Genomic DNA, 18860 nt, shown 5'->3' with positions numbered 1-18860 from the left:
GATTACCCGGTGTGGCAATTTCTACTCCAACACAGGATTTAAGGCATTCGAGGAACTAAAAAGGGAATTCGGGCTAAACCAAAGAGACTTCTTTAAGTTCCTACAAATCAGAGACTTCTTAATGAAAAAGGGGGAGGCCCATCTAAGTTTTAAAAAAATCAGACAATTGAAATAATCAGCCTAAATACGATTGTTAAGATTGGAGTAATTTATGATAACCGGACGTCCGCACTACCGGACGACATGGAAAAATTCACGGCAAAATGGCAAGATAAACTGGATGTGGCTGAAGGGACAAGTAAGAGATCCTTCGAAGCATCCCAATCATGGTTAATGTCGGCTAACTTGCAAGCCCAATATTACAAAACCTATTTCCAGCTATAATATACCCCAAATAAGATTGCCAAGTGGGGCACAGGCAGAGGCACGGAATGGGATTGTATGTAAAATAGGGGTTTAAAAATATCTCAATAAAGACTTGTTTAAAAAAAAAAAGGAACCCCCAACCCCCCAAACCACCAAGCCCCCTATTCTTATCACCATTCATCACTCCATTTAGACCTCATATGGAATGTTCCTCTTCTGTCACCTGAAGGATCAAAGTGTTTGTATACTCTAAATGAAGGCCAAGACGCCTTTTTGATACAACAATGAAAACATGATATTCCATGACCCACTATTACCTCAAAATCTCAATTCAAACTCTGCATCAAACAAGCGTAATGTCAATTCTCCATGGCTGAGCTTTAAGCCTCACACTCCTGATTTTAACGCATTTGGCCGCAACTCTTTTGCTCCTCTTCACATCCACGTGTCAGACATGTCTACCCACTTTAGATTCTTCATAAAACCATCTTAGCCCTCATACAGAAACCCATGGGGACTCCTTGTACATTACCTGACCTCTTGTTCCAACAGCCCTTTTTCCACCAGTCTCCAGACCACTATACCCGCACTCAACTGCTGTTCTCAGCTGTTAATCATACTCTTCTTTCCAGAAAGACCAAAAGCTGTCTTACCCTGTGTCATTGCCTCTTTACAGTTGCCAATAAACCTTTCTTCTGTCATAAATCAATCACGCCCTGAAGAGCTTTCACTGTTTTGTAAACAACTTTCTCCCACTATGATCTCTAATTATTGACTTACAGTATAGTGATCATTTTCTGCTCTGTTCTAAACTCATAAAAGGATTTCAAAAAAGCTCTTTCAATGTTAACATCAATCATATTGGATGACCCCATCTGAACTGTACCTTTTCTTTCACCAAAAAGAAGTGGACTCATCTAAAAGCCCAGCATTATATGGAGCCCAGGCCCAGCTGACATGCTTCATTCAGTTAAAGAGTATCAACCTGGTCTGACTACATTCGTATGTAATATATCCAAGTATGATAGCCTGAAGTGAGTTCATCTTCTGATCCATGTATAATGCCCCCTCATTAGTATGTACTTTCACTGCAAACTGTTCTCCAGGTCATACTGCTTCTCGTGCATGCTTGTCTTGCAAGATGAAGTTGTGTTGTACCAAATCCACTCACTGGGACTAGAAGAACATAAGTTACTTACCTGTAAACTGTGGTTCTCCAGTATTGGTGTCTTTCATAGATTCACATGCTTGAATATTCCCCGTCGTCGAAGTGGGAGTCCCACGGTACATAAAATAGCAGTAATATATGCATGTATATATGAGAAATATTATAAATAAAATATACATACATATAATGCAATAAAAATGTAAACTTAAAAAAGTACCATAGAACAGAATAGGCCCATTGAAAAGCCCAAGGGAGAATTCACTTTAGTAACTTATAGGAGTCATTATGTGTTGGTCCACATTCCAGCCAATCAGGCTGTAGCCTCCTCTAGAACCTTCTCCTCAGAAGCCCAAGTCCTCAGATTTTCGTAGCACAAGTAAGTATAAATGCTTGAGGAGAAGAGAGCCTCTGAGGGGAGGATGGGAGGGTCGCATGTGAATCTATGAAAGACACCAATACTGGAGAACCACAGTTTACAGGTAAGTAACTTATGTTCTTCTCCAGTATTAGGGGTGTCTTTCATAGATTCACATGCTTGAATAAGAATAGAAAGCAGTAAAACATACATTAGTCATAAATGAAGATACAAATTACGTTTAGGCATAACTTATCACTTAATAAGCAATAAAAAACCAAAACATGACAATACCTTTATGACTGGAGGCGGGTAGCAACAGAGGCTCACCTTTAACGGAAAAGATTCCGCAGCACCGCTTGACCCACTGCCGCATCCGCGGCATCTGTTGATTGCAGGCAGTAGTGCTTCGTGAAAGTATGGTTGCTGGACCAAGTAGCAGCTCTGCAGATTTGTCTTAGAGGTACCCCCGCAAAGAGGGCAGCAGAAGTTGACACAGCTCTCGTGGAATGAGCTCGAGCAGGAGCAGGAAGGGGCTTGCCAGCCCGTTGATGACAATAGGATATGGCAGACGATATCCACCTGGTGATAGTTTGTTTAGTTACGGGTAGTCCTTTGCATACTGGGCCATATGCAACAAACAATTGATCCGACTTTCTGAAGGCAGCTGTGCGTTGAATGTAAAATTTAAGACAGCGCTTCACATCCAGAGTGTGTAAGGAGCGCTCCGCTGCAGATTGAGGTGCAGGGAAGAAAGTCTTAAGAACAATAGGTTCATTGAGATGAAAGTCACTGGGAACCTTAGGAATAAAACTGGGATTTGTTCTCAAGGTGACAGCCTCGTTGGAAAATTGCAAAAACGGTGGCTGTATAGTAAAGGCTTGAATGTCGCTGACGCGTCTAGAAGAGGTCAGAGCAAGTAACAGAGCCACTTTCCACGTGAGGAACTTCAGATTGGAAGAATGAATGGGCTCGAATGGAGGCAAAAGCAGCTGAGACAGAACTAGGTTGAGTCGCCATGAAGGTGGAGGCCGACGGATTGGAGGAAACATCCTAAAAAGGCCTTTGAAGAACTGTCTTATGATCCTGGAAGAGTACAAAGATGTTATGCCATCATGACGGAAACGAGAGATAGCAGCCAGAAAAACCTTAAGGGTGGAGTGAGATAGTCCTGATTTTGCTAGCGACAAAAAGAATGGCAAAATTTGTTCTGGCTGAGCACGCATGGGATCTAGTGATCTAGTGGAACACCAAGCGCAGAAACGCTTCCATTTCAGCTGGTAAGTTTTGACAGTAGATTGTGCTCGAGCATTTGATAGCACTGCCCTACAATCCTTATCGATATTCATGTGTGCAAATTCATAGTACTCAGGTTCCAAGCATGAAGTTGAAGGTATGCTGGATCCGGATGGCATATTTGACCTTGATGCATTGTGAGAAGATGTGGCAGAGGATGCAACCGTATCGGTTGTGTCAGAGAGAATAGGAGAAGATCTGAGAACCAAGGACGTCTCGGCCATTTGGGTGCAATCAGGATCATCCGACATGGTTGGAATCTCATTCTGTGTAACAGACGTGGAATGAGCGGCAGAGGAGGGAATGCATAACTGAAGGCGTTCGACCAATTTATTGAAAAGGCATTCCCACTCGACTCCTTGTGTGGATGCCGGCTCGCAAACGTTAGACATTTTCTGTTGAGAACAGTTGCAAAGAGATCCAACTGCGGTCGGCCCCACTGTCGGAAGATGTAATCCAACGTTGGTTGGTGGAGTTCCCATTCGTGGTTGCCCGAGAGGGCTCTGCTGAGCGCGTCCGCCAGCACATTGGCCACACCTGGTACATGAATAGCTTGGAGATGTATTTGGCGTTGTAGAGCCCAGTCCCAAATTTCCTGTGCCAGCTGTGATAGCACGAGAGATCTTGTGCCGCCCTGTTTGTTGATGTAGTGCATGCTGGTGGTATTGTCTGTCTTCACCAACAATGTCTGTCCCTGCACTACTCTTTGAAAGGACTTCAAGGCCAAGAAAATCGCCAGTAGTTCTAAGCGATTTATGTGCCAAGTGCGCTGAGACGCCATCCACTTGCCTCTCACGGACATTCCGTCGAGATGAGCACCCCAACCTTCTAGGGAGGCGTCTGTCGTCAGTGTCAGTGTTGGTTGTTCGTCCTTGAATGAACGACCTGTTGCTATATTTGGAGGATGAGCCCACCACTCCAAAGCTCTTTGTATGCGGGACGTTAGATGGATCTTGTCCTCGAATGACCCTGATACCTGCTTCCACTGGCTGTCGAGTTCTTCCTGAAGGACTCTCATGTGCAGTCTGCAGTTGGGAATCAGTTGAATGCACGAGGAAGCCATGCCGAGGAATGACTTGTACATTCGGACAGAAACATACTGTCTTGACTGCAGGAACTGAACTTTCTGCAACATTCTGCTCTGACGTTCCTGTGAAACGAACACTTGCCCTAGCCGAGAATCGAGCGAGGCTCCTAGAAAATCTCGCTGTTGAGAAGGGTGAAAGTGTGACTTCAGGCAATTGATGGAGAAACCTAAAGTTTCGAACAGGGATATGCAGACTTGTGTGTGTTCTTGTGTCAGTTGGAAAGTCCTGGCTTTTATGAGGCAATCGTCCAGATATGGATAAAACTGGATGTTCTGTAAGCGCAGGTAAGCGGCCACCGGGGCTAGGATTTTGGTAAACACCCTCGGTGCCGATCGAAGGCCGAATGGAAGGACCTTGAATTGGTAATGAAATTGGCCGACTGTAAAACGAAGGTATTTCCTGTGCCTGGTGTGAATAGGCACATGGAAATATGCATCTTGAAGGTCTATTGTCGAAAAGAACTCTCCTGGAATGAGGAAATTCAAGATTTGAAGCAGGGTTAGCATCTGAAAAGTCTTGGACGCGATGAACTTGTTTAGAGCCCTCAGATCCAAGATGGGGCGCCACTCTCCTGATTTTTTCTTCACTAGAAAGAAACGGGAGTAGAAACCCTTGCCGCGTTGACATTGCGGTACCAATTCTATGGCTCCTTTCCTGATCAGAAGCTGCACCTGGGCCAACAGTTCCCTGAAATGGGGAGAAGGTGGGCCCGAAGGCGGGCGAGCGGGGGGAAATTTCGTAAATTCCAGGGTGTGTCCTTTTGAAACTACATCCAAGACCCATCGGTCGTTGGTGATGTTCGACCAATTGCAGAAGAATTTCGAGATTCGACCTCCAAGATGCACAATCCTCTCACTGTTTTTTGCTGGTGTTCGCACCGCCTCTGTAGTTGGACTTCCGCTGGTAAGGCCTGGAGGTGGATGAACGATTTTGGGACTGATAGGATCCTCTTTGCCTGTTGTCGTAAGAGTATCCTCTATATTGGCCCGTGCCTCGAAAAGTAGAGGTTCCTCCTCCTCTACCACGAGCCCCACGAAATGGCCTCTTTCTGTATTGAAGAGTTGTTAAGGACTTCGCTGTGTCCGTGTCCTTTTTGATGAGTTCCAAGGCATCATCAACGTGCTTACCAAACAGAGACTCGCCATCGTAGGGCAAATCAAGCACTCTGGATTGAACTTCCGGCCGAAAGGTTGTTGACTTCAGCCAGCCTTGGCGACGCAAAACTGCAGCACCCGCCAATTGTCGGAATCCAGTAGAGGCTATATCGACGGCACAGTCGATAATTTCTGTTGAAATCTTTTCTCCCTCGAGAATGATGGCATGTGCTTCCTCCCGGATGGAGTCAGGCATTTGGGGAAGTAGACCAGCGATCTCGGACCACATTTGACGGTCGTATCGACCCAGAATGGCTAAGGCGTTGGAAGCTCTTACCGTTGTCGCTGCCATTGTGGTAAATTTCTTACCAATTGAGTCCAATTTGCGGCCATCCTGATCCGGGGGGGAAGTTAGGGGTATAGCAGGATTACGAGACCTTTTTTGTGCCGCCTGAGTGATCACTGAGTCTGCTTTAGGCTGTGAAACTAAGCAGGCCGGGGAAGTAGGCGGTGCTTTATATTTTTTGTCCAGTCTAGGTAGAACGGCTGGAATGGAGTTAGGACGTTCCATCAACTTCAGACCCTCTTCCCATATGTGGTCAATAATAGGAATGGTATGAGTTTGGCGTTGAGGCAAGTCTTTAAAGTCATACAGAAAACATTCTGCTTGCTGCGTTTCTAACGTTAGGTGGAACCTCTTTGCTGCACGAACCATAAGGCTGTGGAAACTTGCGATATCCACTGGTGGCGAAGTTCTTGGTGATGTTGGTGGAGTAGAGGGTGTCTGTGCCCTATAATTGTCCCAATCCTGCATTTCCTCATCATCAGTGTCATTATCTCCAGTGTTTTGTGGAGTTTGACCCTCATTATCTGTATCAGGAGCAGCACCTAAAGGAGACGTAGGTGCAACAGTCGCTTGAGCTCGAGGCCTAGGTGCTGGAGACTGTGGTTGAAGCACTGGAGACGGAGGGCGTGGAGCTGGAGCCTTGGACCGCTGCACTTGGGGTGCCGGGGAAGGCGGCAGCGATGGTGGAAATCTACGATTGTAGTCATCCAGCATATGTTGTAGGTTTTTCACCATAGACATAGGAATTTGTGTAAAGCGTTCGTAATTAGGTTGTTGTGTGCTATCCAATGGAAAAAGGACGTTCCCATCTTCGACTGTATTATCCGCATACTCATCCTCATCGCTGTAGTCCTGACACTTTATGTGTAAATCTGATGGGCTGGTTGCTGGTTGATAAAGTTGATCCACTTCTGAATCATTTCCAGATTCCTCTGCTCCAGATTGAAATAATTTCTCCGGAGGTTGCGATCCACTCCTAATAGGACTTAACTGTATTAGTGGGACAGACTTGAGGGACGAAGTAGAAACCACTTTGAAGGTGGTAGCAGATTGTAGTGGTTGCTGTGTCGTCGACGAGCCCGTCGACGAGAGTGGCATAGCTTTAACACCCTCTAGTTGTTTTTTCGTTGGCGCCGCTGCATCCGGCGTAGGAAATTTAATTTTGGTAGACGATTTTTTGGTCGTCGACGAGGCCGTCGACGAGGCCGTCGACGAGGCCGTCGACGTGGCCGTCGATGGAATCGCAGTCTTTGCTGTCGACGAGGAAGTCGTCGGCGGAGCAGCTGTCGACGGGGGGTTCATCATCTGCGTCGATGGTATCGTCGACGGGGCTGTCGTCGACGAGGGTCCGGTCGTCGACGATGAAGCCTTGGTCTTCGTCGACGGGAGAGCCATCGACGATGGATGCGTCGACGGTGGTTTCTTCGTCGACGGTTTGATTGACGAGATCATAATAATGGATGAGATGGGTCTCACCTCCTGGCTGCTCGTCGACGAGATGATCATCGTCGTGGCAGAACTAGTCGACATGGAAGAAGTAGCCGTCGACGTGGAAAATGCCAAAACAGACTTCGTAGACGCTGAAGACGTCGACGGACGCGTCGACGAGCCCGTCGACGAGCCAATGCCCGTTTTAGAAACGGAGGGCATGATCTTGGGACGAGACGCCAGAGAACCAGGTCCCGTAGGCGCGCCCTGAAGCAAGTCTTGTGAGGAGACATTAATGGAAGATCCCAACTTTTTACTCTTCTTAAGAAAAGGAGAGGGGACTTCAGTCTCAGACCCACGCTTCTGAGAGGTTTTCGAAAAACCAGATGACATACTCTCAGCATCGGACACGATGTTGTCAGATGATTTCAACTTCTGTAGCCACAGAAGGAGACGAGCCTCTCTGTCCCTCAAGGTCTTAGGAGGGAATTTGCGACAGAGTCTGCAGGTAGAGACAACATGGTCCGGATATAGACAGTAAATACACTTACTGTGTGGATCCTCATGAAAAAGGCGAAGTTTCCCACAGGATGGACAAGCCTTGAACAGAGTTTTCTTTGAAGAAGACATTTTGAAGAAAAAATATGAAGAAACTTGAAGAAACTGAGCAGAGCTCAGGGAGACTCCCTTCACACGACGTGCGGTAGAAAATCTGAGGACTTGGGCTTCTGAGGAGAAGGTTCTAGAGGAGGCTACAGCCTGATTGGCTGGAATGTGGACCAACACATAATGACTCCTATAAGTTACTAAAGTGAATTCTCCCTTGGGCTTTTCAATGGGCCTATTCTGTTCTATGGTACTTTTTTAAGTTTACATTTTTATTGCATTATATGTATGTATATTTTATTTATAATATTTCTCATATATACATGCATATATTACTGCTATTTTATGTACCGTGGGACTCCCACTTCGACGACGGGGAATATTCGAGCATGTGAATCTATGAAAGACACCCCTAATACTGGAGAACTGCTCTTGTACATTAAGCCATTTACCCACTGAGCTTGTTGACCTTCCTCCTGATCTATGTGGGTCTTTCTTCAGCTTTATTTTATTCTTATTTGTACTTTCATTGCTTTAGGGGATGTTTTCCATGTCATATGTTATTGGGTCTTTGTGTGCTGAGGCCGGTAGTGCTTTTTGACAGAGTGGTCAAAGAAGATTTGTACTTGGTGGATGCATTATATCACCCCTTGCACGCTTTCAAACCTGCGCTTTTCCAGGGACTTAAAAACCCTTGTTTAGTTCTTGAGGCCCAAAACTGATCAGCTGGTGATCTTCAATAGTAACACTCTGCTGCACTACACATTTCATATGTTCTACAGTGTGACTTGCTGCTGCAGCTCGCACTTCTCTTGTCAAGCCCCTCCACCAGCCTCTGTGGTGCTTTGTACTTCAACTACTTTATAAGGTTGCTCCCTTTACCTGTGCTTCCATGGGGGCCAACCAATACTTCATAGTTTATTTTCTAAAACATGCATGTGGCCCACTTAGTAGCTCCCTTCTTACTTCTTCCACTGACCCCTTGCCATACATTTCCTAGCCTAAATCCTCTGTGTCCATTGCAGATCTGGCCAACCCAAGTTGCTGAGCAATGCGACTTTGAGGAGAAGCAGCAGCAGACTGTACCTCATTTCACATGCTCTTTCAGGCCGGTTCTGTAAAAGTAAAGTAAGACTCTAACAAGGTTTATCAGCAGAATAGAGCCTAAATGTCACACAATGCTTTTCCACTTTACAAGCCTCTGTGCCATTTATCCCACCTCAATGCATACTTGATATTCATTCCTCTTTCTACCATCTCCCTTATAGGGTCTCCATATTGCTTCTACTCATTTATAAAGGGGGTTTTGGCAATACCAGCTCCTTCAGCCTGTGAAGAGGCACCACCTAATATAGCTAATCGAATTTGGATTTTCTGGACTTGAGTGTGTAGATTAATGCCTTAGGGTATTCTGAGGCAACCATTGCCTAGTCAGCTGTCACCCAGGCTCCTGCCATCTGACTACTAATAAGCTCTGCAGTTGAGTGGGCTTCCTTTCCAGTCAAAGTTTTACTTTCCAGCAGCTCCGGGTCTCTTCAAAGGCTATCAATGCAACTTCACCCCTTCTTTCTCATTATCCGTTTCTATTGCAAGGCAGACTCTGAAACATTGCTCCGCTCTATGGATTCCTGACTGACTGTTCCAGAGAACTTCGGAAACTCACCAAACAATCAAAGAGCAAGTGGCAGGTTTACAGGTGAATACGTTTCCAAGTCACCTGGGGAGCCACCACTCTTTAAGCATTCCTTACCCGAATGTTTTCACTCTGCTATGAGCCTACGAGCCATCTGTTGCTTTCTCCTCTCCTTCTGGTAACTGCTCGGTCTACAGATCTCTGGTTATTCTGCCCTTGTTCTGCACTTTCTCTTGTATTGCCTGCTGGCGCACCTTCCTTATGTTCAAAGCGGCCACTGCAGTTTGGTCACTCTTAGGAGAGGCCACCATTTCAACCTCTTGTAATATAAAGTAACCACAGAATTAGGGGCTTGGGAACCTCATTACACACACTAAGGGGGTCATTACGATTGCGCAGAATCCGCATACTCCGGACCGGCGGAAGCCACCGCCGGCCCGGAGGATGCGGATTCACCGCGCCTGACACAGAAAAGACCTCCAGCCAGATTAGGATGGCTGGGAGGTCATTTCTCCGTCCGCCGATTTTCCGCCGCGAGACCGCGGCTGAAAAGCTCTCATATGGTGGCGGTGTCTATCAGACACCGCCAGCCATATTAGGATTAGCATTTTGTAATGCCTTTCCGCGGCGGCAATGCCGCCACGAAAAGGCATACGGTCTTTTCGTTTAGGGCCCTTTGCGGGCCCCCAGGGTGAAGGGGGGGTGGGGGTGCACATGGGGGGTACCCATGGTACCCCCCTGCATTTGCAATGCGCAAAGCGGCAGGTACCGCGCGGTGCCTGCCGCTTTGCGCATGCAAATGCACAGCTAGCATTTTTAACATTGCGGCGGGTGCTGCTTCAAGCAGCACCCGCCGCAATGTTAAACATACAGGATGTGACCACCAGGGTGGCGGTCACATCCTAATTTGCACGGAGGGACCGCCGCTGCCCCTGAGGACGGTCCCTCCTCCTCAGGGGGGGGCGGACAGACGCAGGTCCGTCCGCCATCCTAATAGGGCCCTAAGTGTGTGCTTTAGATGCATTAAGCAGTGCAAGGTGCAAGAGGTTGTGCAGTTGCAACAAGGGTAAAGGATGAAGTTTACGAAAAATACAAAGCTCTTTACTCTCCCACTTGAATGTGGAAAAGGGCCTATTATGACAGATCATATACAAAGGAAGTCTTTAAAGGAAATTGACTAATTTCTCAGAGTTCAATTTAAGCCAACAATTCTGCATCAAGCTGTAAATGGGTTGACGATAATGGTTCAGTTGGAAGGCAAGGGCACGGAATCAGCATCAAGAGTGCGAAGTCTGAGGTAAATGTGTGTGGTGCGTATATCTTTTTAGAAAATGAAGCAAAGAAACTGATTGTGGAGGATGGAAATAGGCAGTAAACGTTGAAGAAAATAGAGGAAGCACAGGAGCAAAAGAGCTGTTGTGTTGTGATGGGTAGGGCTGGAAAAAGCTGCTTTAGTGCAGTCTGGAAGAATGGATTTCATGACGTCGAAGCACCAGTGGAATAAAAGTATTTCCATATTATCATAGCGCAGTGTTTTGGAATCCAACATCTGAAAGATGATGGAGAGGTGTGTTGCAACTAACAGTACTGAAGGTTACAGTTACGTGGGGCAGGGTACAGCCACAAATTCTACTAGCATCAGTGATTATTTATTCTAAGATCATGAAAAAGTTGGAAAAAATAGATTCAGATATTTGTTCTTGGCAGAGACACCCCAGAAGTAGTTAAAAAGTGATTGTCTTCAATACATTTTTAGGGACTGTTTAATGAGGTTTGTATAGTCGAGGAAAGCTTGGAGATCCCGGAAATAAGCTGTTTGATAAAGGGGTAATTGCTCTTGGAAAGTATGGATGCCTGATGAGAGGAAGTGGTGAAGTTGTAATTTATTCAGTTTTGGTGGAAGGAAGGTTACAGTGCTTTTGAAGATTCTCCCAGAGAAGGCATAAAGCACGGATCTGGTGACTGACTTTTCTGAGGAGAAGGTTAAGTGGAAAGTCAAACAAGACTGATGGAGACATAATAATGCTAACTGGAGGAGGAGAAAAGGACAGTGAGTGGTAAGACAGCATCAAAGAGTGATGTTAGGATGGGTGTTATCCACTAAGGAAAGGAAGAAGGATTAGACTTCACAATCTCTTGTTAGGGGAGATTCTTGCAGAATCTGCTTTTGAATTAGGATCTTATCTGGATTTTGCAGAGCTCTTGTTGGGAGTTAGTAGTGAAGGGCATTTGTGCATTTAGTATGCTTTTTTACAATCATGTTTACGGAAGTTTATGCTTTGTGTGGCAATTTGTAATTTAATTTGAGAATGCCATTCTTTCATGTTCTTCCCAACTTTCTATTTTTAATCTGGTTTGTGTGCTCTATAGGGTAAACCACTTGGCTTTGTGCTTCTCACAGAAGGAGAGATGTGTTTAGGCCAGACTTCAATAGATCATTGGTTGATTTAGTGTGGTACCTGCACTGAATTTGGTGACTCTTACTGAAGCAAGAGTGTAATTAGTTCATCTTTGGGTCAATGTCTGACTCTTTCCTTTAAAATACTGATTGTAGAAATAAAGTAGAAATGGATTTTGAGGGGACTTCTATAGCAATCTTTCAAGGTGAGAAGTAGAGGATGTCAGATTTGCGAAGCTGTCTGTACAGAGTGTGAGATATAAGATGTAACTGGTTTGTGCTATGGGCCAGAGACTACCTTGGACATTCCTTGTGACTAAAGGATGTCCAGAAAGGTGAAGGAGATGATAAAATGCATAGATTGGTCTCACTGATGGAGTTGTCGCATGAAGTGTCTAGGTGTGGTATGGGTACTATAGTGAAAGACTGAGAAACTGCAAAGTATCAAGAGCAAGTCAAATGTGGCATGGGCACTAAGTTGGATGAGTTTAACTGGATGTTATTCTTTGTACAATTAATGAATTTTGCAGAATTCTTGTGTTTGATATAAGGTTGTTGAGGTGTGAAACCTTAAAAAGGCTTACTTTGAATGTCTTTAATATGGCTGTTACAAATAGCTGTAGCTGTAGTATTTCCTATTTATACAAAGACTAAAATATGAAGTGTAAACATACATCAGCTTTTAGCTCAATAAATGCCCGTGAAACCTACCTTGTATGTTGCTGTACATGAAATCAAACAATCACTCTATTGTATATCAGATTAAAAATGAATACATTTAAACGCAGATGTTTGATTTACAGACACAGAATACACTATCTTGACATTAAATTATAGTATTTAAAATACAATTTGAGTGGTTTGCTGCACCCAAGCATATGCTAATGCAAGCGTAATGGTAGTAAGCATCTTTCATAGAACGTGTTTGATTTCAGATGTTTAAGAGTATGCATCTTTGGCCATACCAGCATAGATAGGAGAAAATTGCAGCCATTTTTGCAACTAAATTGACGGCTAGAGACACTGTACAGCTCTACACAATAAAAACACATTTTAGAATAGTTTAAACTCTAAGTTAGCACCAATACTTTGGGTACCTGCAGCTGCCCTTTCTATTGGAAGGTCCCTTTTTACACCCCATTTGCATAGTTGTCCAAGAGCCACGATGGCCCTACCAGAGGATATGATGGTGCTTCTTCATAATAAATTATCACCAGCTGGAAAGCTAGTTTTGTGTCTCATTTATCACACCAACAATGCACTAGTACAATGGAGGCAGCAGGACAAAAAAATTGAACATTCAACACATTAAATTCCTAAAACTAAAAAAAACAACTCACTTCTCCAGCGCTCAGTGTCCCTTCCTCCAGTCCTGCACGGAAGCTCAGGCACTGCAGCTACAAAAGGAAAATACAAAAAATATTTACAGTTAACTTCTGGCACAGCCACAATTAAATAAGGCGACATAATGGCACAGTTTTGGAATCAGGTGAAAATAAAAACCTATGTGCCTCCACGGTCTCTACCTATTCATTCGATTGAGAGAAGGAGGTGGTGGCGAAAAATGAACTTCAACTCTCATACAGTGTTTAAAAACATAACAGGTAAGAGAAGAGCTATGCCAGCAGTTAAATCAAGCTGTGTTACAAGTTCATCAACCTCATTTAGATCTCATTCTTTTCTCCTGGTATCCATTTTCACAATGTTCTGCTTCCACCATTTTCTACACCACTCCCTTAACCAACCATTGCCCAATTTGTAAAGACCATATTACACATCGAAGTAACTGCCTCTCCCACCACACACACACCCAAAATGCAAAGCGCTCAGATCTAATATCTAATACGTAAATGACGTCTCTGTTTTCAAAAGTTTTTGTAACACCACTTCCCTCCTCAAAAACAGCGTTTTGTTTCTTGAAAATAGGCCTTAGAACACCTAGCATTCTGGCAAAAACCACTGTTCTGATACCTTTCGTGATTATTTGTGTCACTGATAAATTTTGAAAAGTATTCTAAAAACACTTTACTAAAAGTAATGGTCCAGCGAAATATCAATTAACAAATGCCAATGCTCCTTAGCACACGTAAATTACCGTATTGCTATATATGAAAGTGTTTCCACCAATTCTTCCAATATAGTAAAGATGAGTTCTTGTTCTTGTAAATCAGGTTCAAATTTATTTCCGTTCACTGGAAACTCTCATACAGCCGACACGTGTTTCTTCGTATATGCGAATGTAACCCACAACTTTTTCAAGGCTATTTCCAGATCAGTTTTTTCTTTAGTAGTATGCGGTGATAATTCCAACCCGCATATGGGTTCTACGGGAGTCATCCGCTGTATTTAATCCATATAAATGGTCTGTCTAGTTATGGCTCCAGTTTCGTCAAGGTGGCTTTCGCCAGTTCAATAATCCTTTAAGGAGTCCCCCGTTCATGAGCAGCGTGTCTGCGGGTTGGAAATAAATTTGAACCTGATTTACAAGAACTATTTATTTATTTATTTATTTATTATGCAATTTGTATCGCGCAAACTAAACCCGAAGGTGTCAAGGCGCCTATCAAAAAAGATCAAAAATGCAAAGCACCACTACAGGTACGCGCGTACAAAGGGATGGGTCTTCAGGGCAGATCTAAAAGATTGTAAAGTGGGGAGAGACCTTAGTTCAAGAGGGAGAGCATTTCACCACTTAGGGGCCAGATTGGAAAAAGCTTTACCCCCCCATCTGGTTTTCCGGATACGCGGAACAGAGAGAAGAAGTCTGTTTGAGGAGCGAAGGTTCCTGCAAGGATTGTAATGGGACAAAATAGATCCAATGCCAGTAGGGCTATTTTTAGCTAAAGCCTTGTAGACCATACACATGGTCTTGAAAAGGATACGGTCCACAACAGGAAGCCAATGAAGCTGCTTCCGGGCAGAGGTGGCAAAGGCACGTCGGGGTAGATCCAGAACAAATCTGGCTGCTGCGTTCTGGACCACCTGCAAGCGCTGTAGCTGACTTTTATTCAGTCCAGCATACAGCGCATTGCAATAGTCCAGACGAGAGCCCAAGAGGGCAACGGCAAGTTGCTTTCTTGCCTGCAAAGAGAGATAGTGCCTGATTTTCCTTAGTATATGGATGATACCCCAACAGGTCGATACAGTCCTGTTGACCTGTTGGCACATACTAAGGATAGGATCGATCGTAACCCCAAGGTTTTTGGCTGAGGAAGTAGGATCAGGACAGGCACCCAGTGAATCCGGCCACCACTCAGCTGACCAGATCTCTTCCTTTCCTCCAAACACCATCACCTCAGTCTTCTCCCCATTCAGTTTCAATGAATTGTGAATCAACCATTGGCCGACTGCCTCCATACAAGATCTAAAGTTGGCGGCAGTCGACGTAACTGACTGGGAGAACTGATCTTTACTATATTGGAAGAATTGGTGGAAACACTTGCATATATAGCAATACTGTAATTTACGTGTGCTAAGGAGCATTGCAGTTTGAAGGCAGTAGCCGTTTTTTGGGGGGATAAAAGTGGTTCCCTCTACCTTTTAGCACCGTCGAATACGTCGCTAGAAAAAGATTGTGACACCTAAGTGGCGCCAATTAGACCTATACTAAACCACTGTCAGTCCTTTCAATTAACAAATTCGGCGGCACCACAGTACCCTATTCTCTGCTCCTTCAGTGTCATTCTGAAACAGGGTAATTGCCACTGCTGGTTTTGCTCATTGCTCTTTTCAGGAAAGAATACTGCAAAACCAGTAGGTGGGCGATGGCCACCTTCCTTTTGGCTTTGTCGATGCCAGTTTTGTTTGGTCATAGTTTTTGCAAATCTTTAGCCTGGACTAAGCTACCAGGTCCTCAATCTAAAAAAAAAATACTTTGCTTATAAGCACAAATATTTTTTGGTTCTTAAATAGCACGCATTGCCATAGCGGTGCCTGGCACTTAAAGTAACTGCTTTGGTTTATATGCTCCATGTGAAAGGGCAGAATGTGGTCTCTCACAGTGAAGTTAGCCAATGGCTGAGGTGGGTTGCCCCATGTCGTATACTGTAGTGGGCGGAAGAAAAGTGTGAACAACACAAGAAGAGACCAATGGATGAAGAGGACCGAGTCAAAGCACCTTTAGGTATATTACACATATAACTTTCGTAAAATCAAGAGGTCTTGGTTAATGCCCTTATGTGACCCAATTCGGGTCACAATATTGATTATTCAGGGAGCAGTTACTCTTGCCTCAAGAAGGCTGCTCGCTGATGATGTTCTTTTAATGCTGGCTATACCTGCAAGTCATCCAAAATCCATACGACTCTTGATGATGGAACAGGCCTGTATTGCATTGCATGACAATGTGGAGGAAACTTTGACTGGTATTTCTCTAAAAAGCGTCACAAAACATTACAACAAACTGGCAATGGCTTCATCATAGAGCACATAAATACCATTATGTCAGTTCTCCTAACAGTAGAGGCAATGTATGAGATCACCAGAAAAGCACAAAATTAAATGTCAAGTAGCCCAGCATAGTGCCCTTTCAATCAATTCTACACGGTCTGTGCATACTTTGGTGATAGTTCAATGGAACACGTTTGTTTAACAGGACAGCCTCAGTGATGGTCTTAAAAGATCAACATACTTACTCGTAATCCTTGATTTTCCTGCAGGAAAAGCCTCATTAGTCTTAAGATATATATTTATTTATTCATTTATTATCCCGAACTATCAACCAGTGACTATCAACCAGTGTTGAAGGGGAATGCCTTTTTGAAAGACTGTTGAGGAATGTTTCCTTACCGATTCTCTCCGATTGTGTGATTCCCAACTGTGTTGATCAAACTGTCACACTGTAAAACCAGGATGATCTAAGTGGCCACACAGAAGTCTCCTATGAAGACCAGATCTCCTTTTCACATTTGGGGATTAGGTCTGTATATCAACCTTCCACTGTTTAACTTACTGACCTAGATCCTAAATTCTTACAATAGAGGCATATGAATTTGCCACAAGACACTATGGATATTTTGAAAGCAGCAAAACGTCTTTCTACAAGATCATCAAACACTTTCAAATTGAAGAGGCTCTGCAACTGGTATATTCAAAGCAACTAAGATCCCTCAGAAGTCAGAAAGATGTATTAATTTCGTACTTTCTTTTCCTAGCGAGATTTGGATTTCACTTTTCATTAACTATTATACCTTGCATCAATAACTGCATAGAGAAAATCTCAATCACAAACTTTGTTTCAAATACTTGCATTCGTGGAGGGTATTAAAGATAGATTTCCCCATAATAGATCCCCACATGTACCTTGGAAGAATACCATTGTCCTTTCCAAACTCCTGTGTATACCATTTGAGTCTATACATAAGGCATCTTCACAGCATTTGACTTGGAAAGCTCCTTTTTAGGAGCTGTACGGCCACTACAGGGAGTTCATGTATTTACAAGACACTATTGTCTTGATTTGGATAGGCTTCCTTCAGGAATCTTTGTGGGTAATAATGTAATTTTGTTTTGCTCATTCTTCTGCCTTTTTAGTGGGATGGCCTCGCAATTCTATTGAGTGCTTATGACTATTGATGAGGATCCCCAGAGAAGCAAATGTTACCTACCTGTAAACCTAGTTCTGCTGTAAGGGAATCTTCATCAAAGTCATAAGCAACTTTGCCACCTACTTGGATGAATAAGAATGTGGTGTTTGACTTAAGTACAGTTTCCTCGTGGTCCCCTAAAAATTAACTTACCTAGCTGTAACCTCTGAGACATGATGGGACACAGAAGTGTAATTTTTTTTTAAAGCATATTGGCACTTTCTCATCGTATGTCTTTGCCAGCCTATCTGTGAACATTGCCCTGCTTTACTTTTCTTTTTAAAAAAGGTTTGTGAAATAAGTTTTAATCACTTTTTTTTAAATTAATGACTAGTTGGCTTTAAAGATTTCTTTTTTTAATGAAAATAAATGAAATGTGGTTTATAAGGCTGCAAATACAGTTTTACTCGGTTTAAAGTGAACTTTTCTAATGGGAAGATTTGTGTATAAATATATATTACACAGTGGCACCGGAAAGACCACTCTTGTTGCTTTAATAACTTTGATACCGTTTAATAAACCTTCACCAAAGTTTGCAAAAAAGGGTCATCTACTTTGGCTATTTCATGGAACGTTTGCCACTGATCAGTAAAGCCGGGGCCAAGGAAAATGGGGTTGGGGGGCTAAAAGTGTGATTTTTCAAGTTAATTCCTAAAACAAAGTTTGGTCTATGATACAGAAAGAATGGCGGAAAGGAAGTACATAAAATTTGGCAAAAAGTTAGAACTTTACTCTGAATGTAAGCTTTTTCTTTTTCAGTGTAAATCCGTACAGTTGTTTTTTTAAAAAAAAGCTTTTAAAAAGGTGCTTCTGGCGACTATGAAAAGGTTAACGCTGGTACAATGTTAGAGATATAAGGACCGATTGTGTCAAGACAGGCTTTAACTGGCTCATTCAAAGTGAATGGGGTGTTCCAAATTGGTTGGCTACAATATGGAGAATATGTAGTGGCAGCCAATATACTCACAAAAAAAGAAAAAAATAGTAACAGGCCACAAAGTGGGCAGGGTGGGCACATCCTGCCTGCCAAAGCCATGTGAGCTGGAGGCGGCATGATCAAGACATCCTGCCACACTTGTCAAGTTGCTTAAATGGAATTGCTCATATGATCACAGTATTACGCAACGATAACTGGAGAACGTAACTTCCATTATCAACAGTAAGCACTATGGCGGTAATCTTTACTTGGGTTTTACCTGGTGGAATTAGGGGAGTATAGGTAGGGTTATCTCAGATCAGCACTTCCAATCATCATGATATGTACTGAGGAAATCGTGGATTAAGCAATATTATCTAAGGGGGAGGGCACTCCAATGAAATTATTGACCTATGGAGGAGTCACAGGGTCCCAAGGATGAGCCAAGGACCCTACTGCACCCTGGTCAGCAGCTACCTGGAAGTGACGTCCTGCTTAGAAAATATTACTATTGGAAATAAGATCCTTAAAATTTGGAGGGTGTTTTCATGGAACTTCGTAGGTGGAAGGTTACAACAAGC

General features: G+C 43.6%; 1 protein-coding gene across 2 annotated transcripts in view; it reads right to left on the bottom strand.

The window, feature by feature from the left end:
- Positions 1–18860, bottom strand: part of MAP7 (microtubule associated protein 7) — an 810320-nt gene that overhangs the window by 455506 nt on the left and 335954 nt on the right. For both annotated transcript variants that reach the window (XM_086927406.1, XM_086927405.1), the window contains one exon: positions 13119–13175. In XM_086927406.1, the coding sequence (XP_086783532.1) occupies positions 13119–13175 (57 nt within the window). The remainder of the gene's footprint in view (positions 1–13118; positions 13176–18860) is intronic.

Source organism: Lissotriton vulgaris, chromosome 6 (genome assembly GCF_964263255.1).
Source record: "Lissotriton vulgaris chromosome 6, aLisVul1.2, whole genome shotgun sequence".
Classification (NCBI taxonomy): domain Eukaryota; kingdom Metazoa; phylum Chordata; class Amphibia; order Caudata; family Salamandridae; genus Lissotriton; species Lissotriton vulgaris.
Note: the sequence above shows the minus strand (reverse complement) of the source record. Positions and strands in the feature narration are given on the sequence as shown.